A 19,814-nucleotide genomic window follows, 5' to 3' on the forward strand; every position below is an offset into this window, starting at 1 on the left:
AGAGAGAGAGAGAGAGAGAGAGAGAGAGAGAGATGTTATGCTTGTGGGAAGTAGTACTGATATTGTTTATATATATAGGTGTGGCTACGTTGACAGTTTTCAATAGGAACCATCTTTGTTACTGAAGGATGTCATGGTGCCTAATGGATGCACAACATCTATTGACGCGTGCCAACTCACATTATTCTTCTGGTTTTGGACATGGGCAGGAGCGGTGGGTTTTTTTTTCTATACGTCTGCCAACTCAAAATTTGCAAATTTGTCATAGTTGGACCGGTGGTTGACATTTACAATCACATTTGACACTATTAAAAAACTAATTATAAATCCCTCTGTAAAGGAACCATCTTATCTTATTGATGATAAAACCGTACGCAAATTCCCCAAACATCTTCCTTTTCATTTAAGTTCATTACCAAATTCGTCCATTTTATCTAAAATCTTGGTTTCCCTCTACATCCTCGGTTTCCCCTTTAAATGAAAGCATCACTTTTATGGAATAGGAGATTTATAAGAAATTAATCAAACTCAACTCTATGTACATTGAATAAAGAAATATGGGAAGGAAACCTACAATCTGTTCTTTAAGATTATTTATTCTTAGTTCATTCAGAACTCTATCCATTATTATATTATTATTATATTAAGTACAATTATATTTCATAACTATCACATTCTTAAAATTAATTAAAATTGCTCATATATTGATTTCTTTGGAAAGGTTGGGATCTTGATTGAGTTCTTGAAATTTGGCAGGGAAAGTAAATTCGTCATAGACTTAAACAAGTACATAGATGTTGTGACTGCAATTACTGTAAGTGTGAAACTGAAGATGATGTTTGAGGACGAGGACACTCCTTAAAGATGGTAACTAAGAAATTTACCGTTATTTGTCTTTTTGAGTTTTCAAATGTGTTGTAATCTAAACAGCAATTTTATAGGGAAAATAATAGCATCTAAAAATATTTGCCTTAGTCATAACCTTTTAATGGTGATAGTTTAATATTTATATATGTTATAGACGGATTCATTGAAACAAACCAAGAAAAAAAAAAAGGTATCTTGCATGGGATGAACATGAATCTACCATGTGAACATAGTGGATATTCAAAGGAGATTATAACAATCAATCAATCATAACAAAACAAGTTCTTTTGTCTCAACTCTATAAATACCTACAAGCATATTAGAAACGTAAAAACTCAAGAACTTCCGGACATGGACAATTTATTCACCATAAACCAGTTCGTTTGTACGACAATACTTACAAAGAAAATCCTTGCTACATAACATTCACACTCTAACGTATACACAAAATGATTTTACTGTGATCGGAAATACAAACCCTAGCATACAGAATATAGCAATCTACATAATGTATCAGATGATTGAGACGAGCCAGCTGACAAACAAGCATACATACCCGGGTCATGAAAAATGACCTGGCGTATCAACAAACTCGTATTTGCAATAAGAAACTTACAAAATCCATGCACAATAACATCAATACAAAAATTGACCAAACTATCCAAAAATTATAAAATGTTAAGCTTAAATAAATAAATATATAGAACACCCCCTCTCAAACTTAACATTTTAATTATTTATCATAAAAAAGGTCAATAAGACCCAATCTTTTTGAAAATTTTCATGTTGAAACGAAACTAAAGATTTTGTAAGATTGTCAGCATTCTAATCATAAGAGTCAACCTTAACAACTTCAACAATACCACTATCAGTTTTTTTTCCTCACAAAATGAACATCTACTTTAAAATGCTTCAACTTTTCATAAAAGCTGGTTTTAACAGCTAATTGGATTATAGACTCCTTATCACAAATAATAATAATAATAACTTGAGTTAAATTTTTAAAACCAAGATCAAATAAAAAATTTAATACTCTCAAAATTTCACAAGTAACAGACCCCAAAGCACGGTATTTAGATTCAGTGGAAGATCTGGACACTATACTTTGTTTCTTACTTTTCTAGGAAATAAGAGAACCTCTCCAATAAACTAAGTACGCTGTTAGTGGTAAGGCACTTGGCACGGTCAGCATCCACATATGCAACAAGATCAAAAACATTAGATTTACGAATAAAAACATCTTTTCTTTGATTAGACTAGACTTTAAATACCTCAACAACCTAAAAGCAATGTTTAAATGGGACTTTTGAGGTTTATGCATATGTTGACTAAGAATTTGAACATCATAAGCAATATATGGTCTAGCAACAGTTAAATAAATGAGGTTACGTATAAGTTTTTAAAATTCAAAAATACTAACAAAACTATCAGAACTATCTGTATCACAATCCTTTGGAATGACTAAATTAGTTTCTAGAGTAGTTTTCACATGTTTGCAAGCAAGCATTCCAAATTGATGAAGAAGTTATAAATAAGATTTTCTTTGATTTAAACAAAGACCACCATTAAAAGACATGAACTCTATGCCTAGAAAATATTTTAATTCTCCAATCTCTTTAATTAAAAATTGAGACATGAGAAAATCCTCACACAACTGATTTCAGAAAAACAGTTGCTTGTTAAAATGATATCATCCACATATACAAGTAATATAACAAAAGTACCACATTTTGACCTAAGAAACAAAGAGTAATCATTTATGCTTTGAATAAAACTAAAACTTGAAAGAGAAGAACACAACTTCTCATCTAAGGGCATGTTTAAGCCTATATAATGATTTGACAAGTTTGCAAAATTTATTATCTTTACTTGAGTGATATCCTTCAGGCAAACTCATATAAACGCCTTCAATTAAATCACCGTAAAGAAAATCATTATTAATGTCAATTGATAAAGAGACAAATATTTATTAACAACTAAATTAATAATAATCATAACAGTAACAATCTTTTCAACTTGAGAAAATGTGTCATCATAGTCTATACCCTCTCGTTGACTGTACCCTTTTGCAACAAGCCTAACTTTGTATCTTTCAATTTCTCTATTTGATTTATATTTAATTTTATATATCCACCACCAACCAATTGGCTTTCTATGTTTAGGAAGATCAGGTATTTCCCATGTAAGATTTCTATACAAAGCCTCCATTTCTTCATTCATTGCTTTGACCCAATTTAGCTTAGAAACAGCCTCTTTATATGTTGTTGGTTCACATGTTTTATTTAGATTAGACAAAAAACACTTATTTTCATTTGTTAATAAAGAATAATTTATACATCTTTCAATTCCATATTTATGTCTTCCCTCAACAACATAATCACTAGATCTAGCTAACAGGCATGTAAACATCATCACGACCAGGCCTAGTGACCTTACAAACTGACCGCCATTTGACTACTTTTCCTCGATCAAAGAAGATGAATTGGGAACTTTCTCATCAGAAAGAGGCACTTGTACCACGTCGGTCAGGTTGTTGACATCATAATTATTTGTCTCATCCGGATTAAGGTATGCACTAATACTATCTGACTTATGGATAACTCTAAAGTCATCTAAACTAGTGTTTTCATGAAGAGAACTAAATAACAAAGACTCATCATAGAAAAACGGATCACTAGTACTCAAGATAACATTGGACTTATCAGTTACAGAATAGGGTTTAAGCTTAAAAGGAATCACAAACTCATAGAACTTTACATCCTTGGAAACAAGAACAAAATTTGAATCAAGACTGTTGGGTGTGTGAAACCTAACAAATAATAGGGGTACAATAGACACCAAATACACTGTTTTAATGCACTAAAAAGTAGTACGATGTAAGAAGGGTCGATCCTCATAGACAAGGGACAAAATTTTATATCTCATTGCGCAAGGATCACAAAGGGGTTTTTTTTTGAAAAGGTTAAATAATGAAAATAACAATTTACTTCGAAAACATGGCTTGTGTGATATGTAGGTTTCTAGCTAATATGATATGTGATATGGGAACTTTGTGTGTGGTATGATCTGGGGAACTCACTAAACATTAACTTACAGGTTGTGGATTTGTTTCAAATACATCGGATTCTAAGGGGAGGGGCAAGGCTTAATGGCGGGGTGTACACTCTCTCACAGACGTTTTTTGGGACACTCTGATGTTTTAAATAGAAGTTGTAATTGATATGAGTTTGAAAAAAAATATAGATGGGATTTTGTAATTTATGGAAATGTGTTTAGATAATCAAAAACGAAAAATTTCCTTAGGAAATCGAGTCGTTACATTTACCCATTTTGGTGTTAACACTTATTTATGATAAAATCAGATGCAGATTCCGCAAACATTTTCCTTTTCATTTAGTTTCATTACCAAATTCGTTCATTTTGTCTAAAATTTTAGTTTCCCTCTCCCTCCTCGGTTTCCGCTTTAAATGAAAGCATCACTTGTATGAAGTAAGAGATTTATAAGAAATAGATGTAACTCAACTCTATGTACATTAAAGAATGATATATGGTTAGGAAACCTGTAAACTGGTTTTCGAGATTATTTATTCTTGGTTCATTACACTATCTATTATTATATTATTTTCAATTATATATCTTAACAATCACATTATTAATGTTAATTAAAAGTTTTCATATAAATAAAAGGTTAGGATCTTGATTGAGTACTTGAAATTTGGCAGGGGAAGTCAATTTGTCATAGGTATGAACATGTACATAGATGTGTCTGCAAATGGCAATTTACTGTAGGTGTGAAATTAAAGATCACATTTGAAGACGAGGACACTCTTTGAAGAGGGTAACTAAGAAATTTACCGTTATGTGTCTCTTTGAGTTTTCAAATGTGTTGTAATCTAAAAACCAATTTTATAGGGTAAAATAATAGTAGTTAAAACAATTTGCCATAAGCAATACCTTTTAATGGTGATAATTGAATATTTATATATATTATAGTTTTTTCATTAAATTTAATGTATTCATTTAACGAAACCAAGAAAAAAAAAAGGTACCATGAAAGGGATAAACATGTATCTACAATGTGAACATAATGGATATATATACGAGAGATTGAAACAATTGTAACAAAAATTTAAATTAGTCTGAAAACAACATGATATTTTGTGTTAAACCGGCATCTAATAGTTACGATGTCTCAAATGTATTAATACGTACAAGCATATATTTGCTATATATCCATCCGTAAAGGAAGCCATCAACGATGGACTTCCAGTTGATTAAAGATAATACAGATCATCAACAAACATATATGAAATCTCGCAAAATTAGCAACTTTTTACCCATTTTCGTGTCAAGACTTATATGTTGAATTCTATTTAAGCCCAATCTACAATTATTGTAGTTTTATTAAGTTTTCATTTTTGCTTACATTTTTTGTAACAAAAGTCCAAAATCACACTTTTCAAATTCGGAATTCTTCTCTTCAAAGTTAACATCTTCATCAATCACTCAGTCATATGCCCATGTTTTTGTGTCATAAAGTAAATGCATGTGTTTCTTCAATAATCACAAGACCTCCGTTGCACAATTTTCACCATATACAATGTTTCATATCGAAAACAATGACATACCACGAGGATCATTTTTTGTTGGTAATTCTACACATAATGAAATTTGTATGTAGTGTCGAACGAAAAATGATTTTAAAAATTATAATGTTTTGAGTAAATTACACGGATGGTCCCTATGGTTTAGGGTAATTTGCGTGTTTGGTCCCTAACTAATTTTTTTAACTCGGAAGGTTCCTACTGTTTGTTTTTGTTACGCGCTTGGTCTCTGTCTTACCTAAAGATACTATTTTTCCCTTGATATTTTAATTTATTTAAGTAAACACACCCCCAACCCCACCCTACTCACCTTACCTACCCCACAATTTTTTCTTATTTAAATAATAGTCATTTTAGGTAAAACAGGGACCAAGTGCGTAACAAAAACAAACTGTAGGGACCAAGCACGTAACAAAAACAAACCGTAGGAACCTTCCGAGTTAAAAATATAAGTTAAGGACCAAACGTGCAAATTACCCCAATCCATAAGGACCATTCGTGTAATTTACTCTAATGTTTTTAGTTACGACTTTTAATTTTGAGCAACTGAACTATATAATTAGAAATGAAGAGAACAGTTATTTTAGTGTGCCACTATAGAATGTGTTTTTAAAGTGAAAATAGAATCTTATACTTGTTTATTTATTTGTAATTTCAATTTGAATGTTTACAATGAATCAAAGAATAAATAATCATCAGAATCAGAAATCGATCAATAAAAAATAAAAAATATAGATATCAAGTTAGTAAGCAGGCTTAAAGGAATCTAGAGGTCTTGCATTCCGCTGAAATACCATTGGGAAACCGTTTGCGGTCGTTGCAGTAGTTGTAGATCATGTGCTTGGTTTGCACCCACCGGATCCTGTTTCGGCCAGCTGCATCAAGTCCTTGGGTACTCCATGACTGGTTATCATTTATTGAGTTTGAAGATACTGAATTGGGACCAACTTTTTTGGCATTGGCATTGAATTTCCTGTATAACGCGGTGAAAGGCGCATTCGTCCAGTCAGTCTTCACACGCCCACCTTGGGTTGCCCAGTCATCCGCGTTCCACAGGCTGGCATACACCCTCATGGGTTGGCTCTTGGGAAATGGGACTCCAGCAGCATCATTGTTATTGAACACCCTCACTGGTATGTTATCTATCAAGAAACTGCAGAGACAAAGAGTTTTAGGAATAGTAGAAAAACATGAGAAAGGAAGAGAACCAAATGTTTATGTTGGATGCATGACTTACATAATTCTTAGACTGTTCCATACGATGGTATAGGTGTGGAAGGCTGCAGTAGGGTCAAACCAAAGGTGGAACTGCTGTTCTTTGTTTCCTTTCCCTTGTGAATACACATTGGTGTGAATTGTGTAAGGGTTTCCCGTGGAGTTGCCCAAGAACTCGAAGTCGATCTCATCGTGACCCGCACCTTGTGATGACAACTGATGTGATTTAATACAAAGACATGGTTATTATCAGCTTTTAAAAGATTAATACAAGTGAGTGACAATATATATATATATATATATATATATATATATATATATATATATATATATATATATATATATATATATATATATATATATATATATATATATATATATAATTCAAGATTGAAACCGATCGATGGTACTCACGTAGAATGTGGTGACGGTGCCAGCAGAATTGCCTGGTACTAGTTTGAGTTGCATGTCGAACCTTCCAAACAGGTACTCATGCTTCGACTGGAAACCCGATCCAGAGTATTGGTCGAGTGACAGTGAAAGATCCTCACCTCCATTCACAATTTTAGCACGTTCACCCCCAAAAGTGATGTCCATGTCATCGTAAAAACTTCCTGCTGATGCTGCTACTATTAGAATTGATATTAAAAGAACAACTGCAGAAATACTAGAGTTGGACGTTCCCATTATTGTTTGTATGTAGAGAGAGAGAGAGAGAGAGAGAGAGAGAGAGAGAGAGAGAGAGAGAGAGAGAGAGAGAGAGAGAGAGAGAGATGGTATGTTTTGGGAAGTAGTATTGATCGTTTATATAGGTGTGCCTACGTTGACAATTTGAACAAGGAACTATCCGTGTTAGTGAAGGATGTCATGGTGCCTAATGGACGCGTGCCAACTCACATTTTCTCTGGACATGGAGAGGAGCGGTGGGTTTTTTTTTCAATAACACTGGCAACTCAAAATTTGCAAATTTGTCATAATTGGACCGGTGGTTGACATGATAGGTAAAATAAAATTGTTTTAATTGTTAATAAATTAAATCTGTAAAATCGCATATAAAACTTTTACAATTGCATTTCACATTATTAAAAAACTAATTATATATCTGCCGGTAAAGGGACCCAATAGCAGCAGCGACAAACTACCCACTGATTAACGATTTAATAAACAAACATTGATTAACGATTTAATAAACAAACATGAAGTTATTTATTCTTGGTTCATTACTCTATCCATTATTATATTATACACAATTATATATATCTTAACAATCACACTTTTAATGTTAATTAAAAGTTTTCGTATAAATAAAAGATTGTGTTCTGGAAATCTTGCAGGGAAAGTAAAATCGTTATAGGCTTGAACAAGCACATAGATGTTGTGACTGCAATTTACTGTAGGTGTGAAAATGAAGATGACACTTGAGGACACGGACACCCCCTGAAGAGGGCAATTAAGAAATTTACTTATATTTTTCTGTTTTTAAATGTGTTGCAATCTACAAAGTAATTTTATAGGGAAAATAGTAGCACATTAAAACAATTTGCCTTAGTCGAAACCTTTTAATTGTGATAACTGAATATTTGAATTTGTTATAGTTTTTTTTCTTAAATTTATTGGATTCATTGAAAGAAACAAAGAAAAAATGGTATCATGAATATTGAGATGAACATGTATCTACCATGTGAACATAATGGATATCTACATTGGAGATTGAAACAATCATAACAAAACTTGCAGATTAGTCTGAAAAACAACATGATATTTAGTGTCAAAGGGATATCTCATAGTTTTGTTATATACAAGCATATTCTGGCTATATATCCATCGGTAAAGGAAACCATCAAAGATGGACTACTAACTGATTAACGATTTAAAACAGATTATAAGCAAACATATATGAAATCTCACTATATTAGCAACTTTTTATCCATTTCAGTGCTAACATGTGTTGCAGTCTATTTGAGCCCCATATGCAATTATTGTCTATGTTTTCATTTTTGCTTGCATCTTCTCTAATAAAGTTAAAATTCTAGACTTTCATTTTAACATAAACAGCACTTGTTTATCTTTTTAGTACAACTTACGCCTAAAGTTATCATGAAGTCTTTTCTTATAGTCACTCCGCAACAGGAGACCATAAGTCTCTCTCTCTCTCTCTCTCTCTCTCTCTCTCTCTCTCTCTCTCTCTCTCTCTCTCTCTCTCTCTCTCTCTCTCTCTCTCTCTCTCTCTGTCTCTCTCTCTCTCTGTATATATATATATATATATATATATATATATATATATATATACTATCTTATAAAAGAAATCTAACTCTTTCTAAAAATAGATTGAATATAATAATATTATTTTTTTAAAACGTTCAAATCATTAAGTTAATAATACAAGTAGTCATCAATAAAATAATATTAAATTTTAACCTGTATTTTGAATCCTTATATTTCTCAACAAATTCTATCTCCTTCCATGAATTTCGGATAATTCAAAATTTGAAACCATCGGAAAATACATGTTGATTCAAATATCCTTCCTGCAGATGGCTCTTTCTTAACAAGTTTTTATTTTAATCCTTACATGTAATTGATTTCATCATTTTTAACTTTTTGTATTTTTATCTTATAAATATATTGGTTGGAGGCTTTATTATATCAGGTTTGTTCCTAAAAAGGCTTTTACTATGTTTCTTTAATGTGTTGGCTTTGCAGGTTACTTTTGCAATAAAGAACGGTTAAACACAAGATTTGACATGATTAAGGTAGTTTGTATATTTTTTCATCCTGTTTAGTCTAAAAATGAAACTTTTTTCATCATTGGTCCTTATAATATCAAGTGTCATCACATGGGCTTCGTGATTACGGTGATTATTGTGCTTATTATAAGGTTCTATATAGATTTTGTTCAATATTTTAAGGTTTCGAGAACCTAAATCAATATGAATCCTTGAATTACATATCATCGTTGAAAATGTTTTAATTTGTGACCAAACATGGTTTAAAAAAAAGATGATAAACAGTACAAGTGGTTTGGGTATGTATAAATGGAAGTAATAACCATTTAGGGGGTGTTTGGCAAAAAAAAAGCTTATTGCTTATTAGTTTATTAGCTTATAAGTTAATAAGTAAGTGTAGGATAACTTATGAAAAAATGACGTATTAGAGGTTCCCCACCGGAATAAGTTATTTTAATCCAAACACTTTTTTAACTTATAGTGATGTTGAACCTAATAAGTTGTTTTAAAAAACCTTAGCCAAACATCCCCTTAATATGGTATGGTAATGTTCTTGAAAAATAGATGTCATTTAATATTCATTTCTCGAAGTAAACGCAAAATGGTTTTAACTCTAAAAAGATCAAATTATTCGCCACATGCCGCTTTGCGCGGATAGACGGCTAGTGTGTGTGTGTGTGTGTGTATATATATATATATATATATATATATATATATATATATATATATATATATATATATATGTATATATGTCTGTGTGTGTGTGTTGCGGAAATTAGACATGGTGGCCGATAAATCGGTGATTAATCGTTAGACAGTCTTGAACCGATTACAATTAGGGTATTTGGCGGAAATTGGTCAAACTCGGGTTTGGCGGTCATAGGCGGGAAATACTTCAAATTTTTAATTTTCAAATATTACACCAAAATTTTAAATTTTCAAAATTTGAAGTTTTAAAATTTTAAAATATTATACTAAAATTTTAAAATTTAAATTTATTAAATCTAAAAATTTCAAATACTTATTTTTTGGATTTAATAATTTTATTAATAATTTAGGGTCCCGATTAATCCCGCTTACTCCTATTAACCGTTTAACGTAATAGGAGATTTATAGGAAATTTATCAAACTCAACTCTATGTAGATTGAAGAAAGAAAAATGGGAAGGAAACCTACAAATCTGTTTTTCGAGTTTATTTAATGTTGTTTCATTACTTTATCCATTATTATATTATGTACACTTATATTTCTTAACTATCACATTTTGAAAGATAAAGATAATTAAAAGTTTTCATATATTCATTTCTTCTGAAAGGTTGCGATCTTGATTGAGTTCTTGAAATTTGACAGGGAAATTAAATTCGTCAGAAGCTTGAACGAGTACATAGATTTTATGATTGCAATTTACTATAGGTGTGAAAATGAAGATGACATTTGAGGATGAGGACACTCCTAAACCAGGGTAACTAAGAAAATGTATGTAGTGTTGAAGGAAAAAGAGTTTTAGAAATTATAATGTTTTTACTCACGACTTTTATATTTTAGCAGCTGGACTACATAATTAGAAATGAACGGAAAATGTATTTCATTTATTTTAGTGTGCCATTATAGAATGCGTTTTTAAAGTGAAAATGGAATCTTATATTTGTGAAACATCCAAAAAATAGCACCCAAAAATTTGTTTTTGAAAACTTTAATAAACCATAATATCAAATATTAAAAGATAAAAACCATAACTCATGTATCTCAAATGTCATAATAAATTTATCAAGTCGAAACTAGTGTCAAAATCATATCAAAATATCATAGTCTATCTCCCAGGCTAAATTGAGGTGTGTGTCATGCCATCAACCCGAGCCCTTCCCTTTGCTAGCTGAAGTACCTGAAATCAAAACTGAAACTGTAAGCACGAAACTTAATGAGCTCCCCCAAACTACCACATACCATACAATAACACATAAAGCAACTATTGGGCCTTGCTCACTGCATCGAACCGAAGTCCGGAAACTGCATCAGACAAAAGTCCGCAACTAACCAGGGCCTTGCCCTCTGCATCGGACCGAAGTCTGGAACTAACCAGGGCTTTGCCATCTGCATCGCACCGAAGTCCGGAACTGACTGAACATAGCATAGCATAATCAAAAACTACTAGCATCAACACATATATTGCATATTGTATCGGACTGAAGTCTGGTACACATAACACAAAGACATGCTTGAATCACAAAGACATCAAGCACACTGAACTATTGCATCAGACCGAAGTCTGGAACAACTGCTAACTAAACGGACCAGCATTGTGGCCATAGATTTGTTCCTACTGGAAGGAAACTCACCTTGTAACGCTGGTTGTTGAGATGCTAAGTCTGAAACTGTCTGGCTGCTGCTCCGAAACCCCCCAGCTACAAATCCCATAAACAACAATTCAAATACTGATAACTAATCTCAAGGTAAAAAGACTATTTTAACCCTGGTCAAAGTCAATATCCTTACCAAAGTCAACTTTCAGTTGACTGGACTCGCCGAGTTGGGCCGCCAACTCGTCGAGTCCCTATCATTCTTTCCATTCCTCTACCTGCTTCTATCCGTCGATTTTGGCAAAGAATCAACGAGTTCTTTTTCGATATTAACATCGAGTCTAACTTCATCCGACTCGCCGAGTTGTATGAACAACTCGTCGAGTTCTCCTTCATCATATGAGCTCATCCAGTCTGTGACTCACCGAGTTGTATAAACAACTCATCGAGTATGTTCTTGAGGCAAGAACATTGCCTTGGACTCGTCGAGTCCCAAGGACGACTCGTTGAGTCTCATGTATGTTATTACTATACAGTCGATTCTAGTCGATTTTAGTGCATCCAATTCATAGATCTAGGCTTTTAGGGCTGGTTTTACATGTACAGTTTCCAGCTTTACGTGCATGCACAAGAGAGTGGGGCTAAAACACCAAAATCATCCAACAATAAGCACTTAGGATTTGGAACAAGGCTATATGTGCCTAAAGGTAGCTACTGTGACAACCCGAAATTTTCTATCTTGTACAGTCAAGCACTTCATTAAGAGTCAAACTTACTCCTACTAACTTTTAACACAGTTTAGAGTCCGTTTGAGCATTCTGATCTTAAGTACATCAAGGGAATAAGTGAATGCGAGTGTCAGTTGAACTTGTAACCTGTCAAATAACCCTTAAGCCCTTAAGGGAGGAGTTTACGGCCGTAAACACAAGGTGGATATAAACCCCTTGGTGTATATATATATATATATATATATATATATATATATAACCATTAGTCATATTTCCTCATTTCTACCATTCCGAGCCCAAGAAATCGGATTTCTCTCTCAAGGATCTTGAAACTTTTTATTCCAATCTTCCATTCATGTAAGTTTTTTCCATGATCTAGGGTCCCTATACAACCCTTAGATGCAACCCTTTATTACTTATAACACTTGAATCAAAGTTTTTTCCATGATCTAGGGTACCTATACTTGCTTAATTAGTGTTATAATCACTAATTAGTTAGATATATGTGGCTTTATATGTTAAATAGGATCAAGGTGTGTGTTCAAGTCTTCACTTGACACCTAACACCTTATCCATCACTTTCATCCAATCCACTCACTACAGGGGAGTTCATACCCTTTAATGTACCTTTTAAATAACTTTAAATGCTTTTATGGGGGGATACAAGTTGAAACATTATGATTATTATATCAATCACATGTGATTAATAACTATCAAACTAATAGATTTACTATACTTTCAACTGTTTTATCAAACAAACTACTTCAAACTGCTTACCAAACTTGTTTCTATATGTCAAACTACTTTTAAATCGTTTTATAAAGTGACATCAAGTCATCCATATTTTTTTTTAAACTCATCAAAAGGTTTTACAAAAACTTCTTCTTTTTAAACTTGTTATATATTGTCAAAATCATGTCTACTACATATATAGTTATATAAGTAAGGTTTGAAGGACTTAGGACTGATAACTCACTTTCTTTCCTATTCCTTGTTTGATTGTGGACTTAGAGTACCCGGTTGTTTGTTCGCGTGTCATTTGATCCTTAGTTATATATTATGTATATATATATATAAGACATAAAAGCTTTTATCTCAGTTCAATACATTCGATCATACAAACAATTCTTCTAGTAAACTATAATAGGCATAGTTTAGGATGATACTATTCATTACTTCTAGTTCAACAAAGCATACAAAGAGTCAGTTCATTCATGAGTCAAAACATACTATTCTAAGAAACTATACAACTATACTATGATGAGAAACTAAGAGAACATACTATTATGAGAAACTATACAACTATACTATGATGAGAAACTAAGAGAACTTACTATTACGAGAAACATTACATATACATTTGCAAAAAAACATAAGGAACATATACCAGTATAACCTTTAGAATATGAGATTCACCCCCACATGACGCGGATTCCACCGTTGTCATGTTAGTAACCAGAGTCTCCTGGAGGGAGAGCGGGCATTGTGTGTATAGATCTATATGGTACAGACTATCCCACACCCTGACTGTTAGCTACACTCACCGGCCGACCTAGCCAAGGGGTGACAAATGTCACTTTTATTTCGACGTCTTTCATCGTCGTGTTTTACAGTCGTCAATCAATATGGTTACAAATCTCACCTTATCTTATAATTCATCGGATTTAAGATAAGTGGTTTAAGGTAGTTTTACATGCAAACTATAATATTAAATCATTTTCGCATTGCATTCACTTTGTGATCTTTTCACATAAACGATAATGTATAAACTATATTTGGTTAATAATAGTCACACTTGGGAAAATTACACACTATTACGACAAACAAACATACAAAACTTTGATGCCTTGGTAGAAGGCTACTTTTAGTAGAAAATATACGATTTTCTAGGAGATACAATTACTTATACAAACATTTACATTGTACATTTACAAACTTATACATCAAACACTTACAAACATTTTCATACAAACAACGACACTCAAATGCTTATGAACTCACCAGCTTTTATGCTGATAAACTCTTTCAAAATAAGTTGTATTCTCAGGTCATCATAGACAGGTGCAGTCTACCAGATTTTTTAGAAGACGGAGCGTGTTCAAGACACGTCTTTTATTTTGATTCATATTATGGTGTCTTATAAAACTTCACAGAACACACTTGTAAACAATTATATTATTAATGCAATGTATGATGTTGTTGCTTGTTTACTACTATGCTTTGTTGTGATACTATACATGATGTCCTCCACCCCAGAACGTTTCCACCATTCCGGCTTTGGGGTGTGACAGCTACATTGAGCTCCTAGAGCTCAATAACATCCAGATCTATGGTTTCCCTCCTAAGGAGAGTTCAATTCTCGAGTTTGAATCATATAAAGTTCGAAGAGAAACATAAACAAGCATAAAAGAGGGTTTAATGGAAGAATAAGCAAGGTGGTAACTTTATTACCAGAATATGTAGCAAATGGAAGCTAGATTCTGGATCTCCTTTCTCTTCTATTGGTCTTCTTTCCTTCCTTCTCTTCTACAACTTCCAAGCTAGCACAAAACACTCAAGCTCAACAATGGAGACTAGGGTTTACAGAGAAATGCTCTAGAGGTGCTGGAGGTTGGGACCGGAGGCTATAATGACATTTAAATAGGGTACAAACCTTGGGATTTAGGGTTTCATCCAGACTGGCGGACTCGCCGAGTCCGGAATATGGACTCGTCGAGTCGCCCGCTAAAAACACGTGTAAATCCTGTCAATACTCAACGAGTCTGGCTACTGACCCCTCGAGTACCTCTTAAGAAAGGAAAATACTATATTTAAATTACTTACCATAAATGGGGCGTTACAATTTGTGTATTTAGTTGTAAATTTCAAATTGAATGTTTATAGTGAATCAAAGAATATATAACCATCAAGATCAAATGTCGATCAATAAAAAATAGAAAACATGGATATCAAGTTAGTAAGTAGGCTTAAAGGAATCTAGAGCTCTTGCATTCTACTGAAAGATCATTGGGAAACTGTTTGCAATCATTGAAGTAGTTGTAGGTCATGTGCTTTGTTTGCACCCATTGGATCCTGTTTCGGCCGACTACAACAAGTCCCTGGGTAATCCATGATTGTTTATCATTTTTTGAGCTTGTAGATACATAATTGAAACCAACTTTGCTAGCATTCGCTTTGAATTTCTTGTATGACACGGTGAAAGGCACATTAGACCAGTCGGTCTTCACACGTCCACCTTAGGTTGCCCAATCATCCGCATTCTATATGCTGACATACACCCTCATGGGTTGGCCCTTTGGAAATAGGAGTCCTGCAACATCATTAATATTGAACACCCTTACTAGTATGTTAAGAGCTTTACGAATAATAGAAATACATGAGAAAGGAAGAGAACCAAATGTTTATGTGGAATGTGTGACCTAAATAATTCTTAAACTATTCCATACGATGGTACAGGTGTGGAAGGTTGTTGCAGTGTCAAACCATGGTTTAAAAAAACTAATTATATATATATATATATATATATATATATATATATATATATATATATATATATATATATATATATATATATATATATATATATATATATATATATATATGTCGGTCAAGGGAACCATCAGCATTGACAGACTACCAACCGTTTAATGATTTAATATAGACCGTCGAGAAAAATATATGAAATCTCTCTAAATTATCAACTTTTTACCAATTTCGGTGTTAACATTTATTGACGATAAAACTATATGCAAATTCCACAAACATCTTACTTTTCATTTAGTATCATTACCAAATTCGTCCATTTTATCTAAAATTTTGGTTTCTTTCTTCTTCCTCTGATTCCCCTTTAAGTGAAAGCATCACTTGTAAGAAATAGGAGAATTATAGGAAATGGATCAAACTCAACTCTATGTACATTAAACAAAGAAATGTGGGAAGGAAACCTATAATCTGTTTTTTGTGATTATTTATTATTAGTTCATTACTCTATCCATTATTATATTGTGTATAATTGTATACCTTGACAATCACATTCTTAATGTTAGTTAAAAGTTTTCATATAAATAAAAGGTTGGGATGTTGATTAAGTACATAAAATTTAGAGGGAAAATAAATTTGTCATACACTTGAACAAGTACATAGGTGTTGTGACTGCAATTTACTGTAAGTGCGAATTGAAGATGATGCTTCAGGATGAGGCCACTCCTCGAAGAGGGTAACTATGAAATTTAACTAAGAAATTTACCGTTATCTGTCCTTTTCAGTTTTTAAATGTGTTGCGATCTAAAAAGCAATTTTATAGGGAAAATAGTAGCATTAAAACAATTTGCCTTAATCGTAACATTTTGATGGTGACAATTGAATATTTATATATGTTATTGTTTTTTTTCTTAAATTTAACACGGTCATTGAAGGAAACCAAGAAAAAAAAGGTATCATGAATGGGATGAACATGTATCTACCATGTGAACATAAGGGATATCTACCCAGGAGATTGAAACAATCATAAGAAAACATGATATTAGTCTGAAAAACGACATGATATTTAGTGTCAAACCGACATCTAATAGTTACATATGTCTCAACTTTATAAGTACATACACGCATATATATATATATATATATATATATATATATATATATATATATATATATATATATATATATATATATATATATATATATATATATATATATATACATCGCTAAAGGAAAGCGTCAAAGATGGACTACCAACTGATTAACGATATAAAACAGGTTGATAACAACCATATATGAAATCTTGCTAAATTCGCAATTTTTTATCCATTTCAGTGTTTACACTTATGTGTTCAAATCTATTGTATGCAATTATGTATTTTGTTTAAGTTTCATTTTTGCTTGCATATCCTATAACAAAGTTAAAATTCCAGACTTTATTTTTACATAAATAATAATTGTTTATCTTTTTAGTGCAAGCTACACCGAAAGTTATCGTGTAGTATTTCCTTGTATCCACTCCACAACAGGAGCACATGATTTGTCTCTATTGCGAAAATGAGGTCGTAAGGAAGACCGGGCTCCTCACCTAACAATTTCGTCGACAAACATATATGAAATATCGCTAAATTAGCAACTTTTACTCATTCGGTGTTAACACTCATTTTTGATAAAAGCGGATGCAAATTCCCCAAACATTTTCCTTTTCATTTAGTTTCATTACCAAATTTGTCCATTTTGTCTAAAATTTTGGTTCCCCTCTTCGTCCTCGGTTTCCCCTTTAAATGAAAGCATCACTTGTACCAAATAGGAGATTTATAAGAAATAGTTGTAACTCAACTCTATGTACATTGAAGAGTGAAATATGGTTACGAAACCTATAAACTGGTTTTCGAGATTATTTATTCTTGGTTGATTACTCTAACCGTTATTACATTATGTTCAATAATATATCTTAACAATCACATTCTTAATGTTAATTAAAAGTTTACTTATAAATAAAAGGTTGGGGTCTTAATTGAGTACTTGAAATTTGGCAGGGGAAGTAAATTCGTCATAGGTTTGAACATGTACATAGATGTTGTGTCTGCAATTGCGATTTACTGTAGGTGTCAAATTGAAGATAACATTTGAGGACGAGGACACTCTTTGAAGAGGGTAACTAATAAATTTACCTTATCTGTCTCTTTCAGTTTTCAAATGTCTTGTAATCTAAAACCCAATTTTATAGGGTAAAATAATAGTAGTTAAAACAATTTGCCTTAGGCAAACCCTTGTAATGGTGATAATTGAATATTTATATATGTTATAGTTTTTTCATTAAATTTAACGTCTTCATTTAAAGAAACCAAAAAAAAAAATGGTACCATGAATGGGATAAACATGTATCTACCATGTGAACATAATGGATATCTACACGAAAGATTGAAACTATTGTAAAAAAAAAAATTTAGATTAGTATGAAAACAACATGATATTTAGTGTCTAACCAGCGTCTAATGGTTACGTATGTCTCAAATATATAAATACGTACAAGCATATATTGGCTATATATCCATCCGTAAAGGAAACCATCAACGATGGACTTCCAGTTGATTAAAGATTTAATACAAATCATCAACAAACATATATGAAATCTCGCAAAATTAGCAACTTTTTACCCATTTTCGTATCAAGACTTATATGTTGAAGTCTATCTAGGCCCAATCTTCAATTATTGTATTTTTATTAAGTTTTCATTTATGTTTACATCTTCTGTAACAAACGTCAAAAATCAAACTTTTCAAATCTGGAATTCTTCATTTCAAAGTTAACATCTTCATCAATCACTCAAGTCATATGCCCATGTTTTTTTGTCATAAAGTAAATGCATGTCTTTCTTTAATAATCACAAGACCCCGTTGCACAAATTTTAACCATATATAATGTTTCCTATCGAAAACAATAATAGACCATCAGGATCATTTTTTGTTGGTAATTCTACACGTATTGAAGTTTGTATGTAGCGTCGAAGGAAAAAGGGTTTTAAAATTATAATGTTTTTACTTATGACTTTTAATTTTGAGCAATTGAACTATATAATCAGAAATGAAGAGAAAATGTATTTCAACAATTTTAGTGTGCCACTATAGAATGAGTTTTTAAAGTGAAAATAGAATCTTATACTTGTTTATTTATTTGTAATTTGAATTTGAATGTTTACAATGAATGAAAGAATAAATAATCATCAAGATCAGAAATCGATCAATAAAGAATAAAAAATATGGATATCAAGTTACTAAGCAGGCTTAAAGGAATCTAGAGGTCTTGCATTCCGCTGAAATACCATTGGGAAACCATTTGCGGTCGTTGCAGTAGTTGTAGATCATGTACTTCGTTTGCACCCATCGGATCCTGTTTCATCCAGCTGCATCAAGTCCTTGGGTATTCCATGACTGGTTATCATTTATTGACTTTGTAGATACTAAATTGGGACCAACTTTTTTGGCGTTGGCATTGAATTTCCTATATGATGTCTATAACAAAAGTCAAAAATCAAACTTTTCAAATTCGGAATTCTTCATTTCAAAGTTAACATCTTCATCAATCACTCAGTCATATGCCCATGTTTTTGTTTCATAAAGTAAAAGCATGTCTTTGTTTAATAATCACAAGACCCCGTTGCACAAATTTTAACCATATATAATGTTTCATATCGAAAACAATGATAGACCATCAGGATCATTTTTTGTTGGTAATTCTACACGTATTGAAGTTTGTATGTAGCGTCGAAGGAAAAAGGGTTTTAAAATTATAATGTTTTTACTTATGACTTTTAATTTTGAGCAACTGACCTATATAATCAGAAATGAAGAGAAAATGTATTTCAACAATTTTAGTGTGCCACTATAGAATGCG

General features: G+C 32.2%; 1 protein-coding gene across 1 annotated transcript; it reads right to left on the reverse strand.

The window, feature by feature from the left end:
• Positions 1–6,099: 6,099 nt before the first annotated feature.
• On the reverse strand, positions 6,100–7,411 carry LOC145004655 (xyloglucan endotransglucosylase protein 1-like). Its single transcript, XM_078963619.1, has 3 exons — positions 7,101–7,411; positions 6,709–6,902; positions 6,100–6,624 (listed from the first exon to the last, which is right to left on the reverse strand). The coding sequence occupies exons 1-3, from the start codon at positions 7,371–7,373 to the stop codon at positions 6,228–6,230; spliced, it is 864 nt and encodes a 287-aa protein (XP_078819745.1). The 5' UTR covers positions 7,374–7,411; the 3' UTR covers positions 6,100–6,227.
• Positions 7,412–19,814: the final 12,403 nt, after the last annotated feature.

This window comes from Lactuca saligna, chromosome 7 (assembly GCF_052625555.1).
Source record: "Lactuca saligna cultivar CGN05327 chromosome 7, ASM5262555v1, whole genome shotgun sequence".
In the NCBI taxonomy this organism is placed as follows: Eukaryota; Viridiplantae; Streptophyta; class Magnoliopsida; order Asterales; family Asteraceae; genus Lactuca; species Lactuca saligna.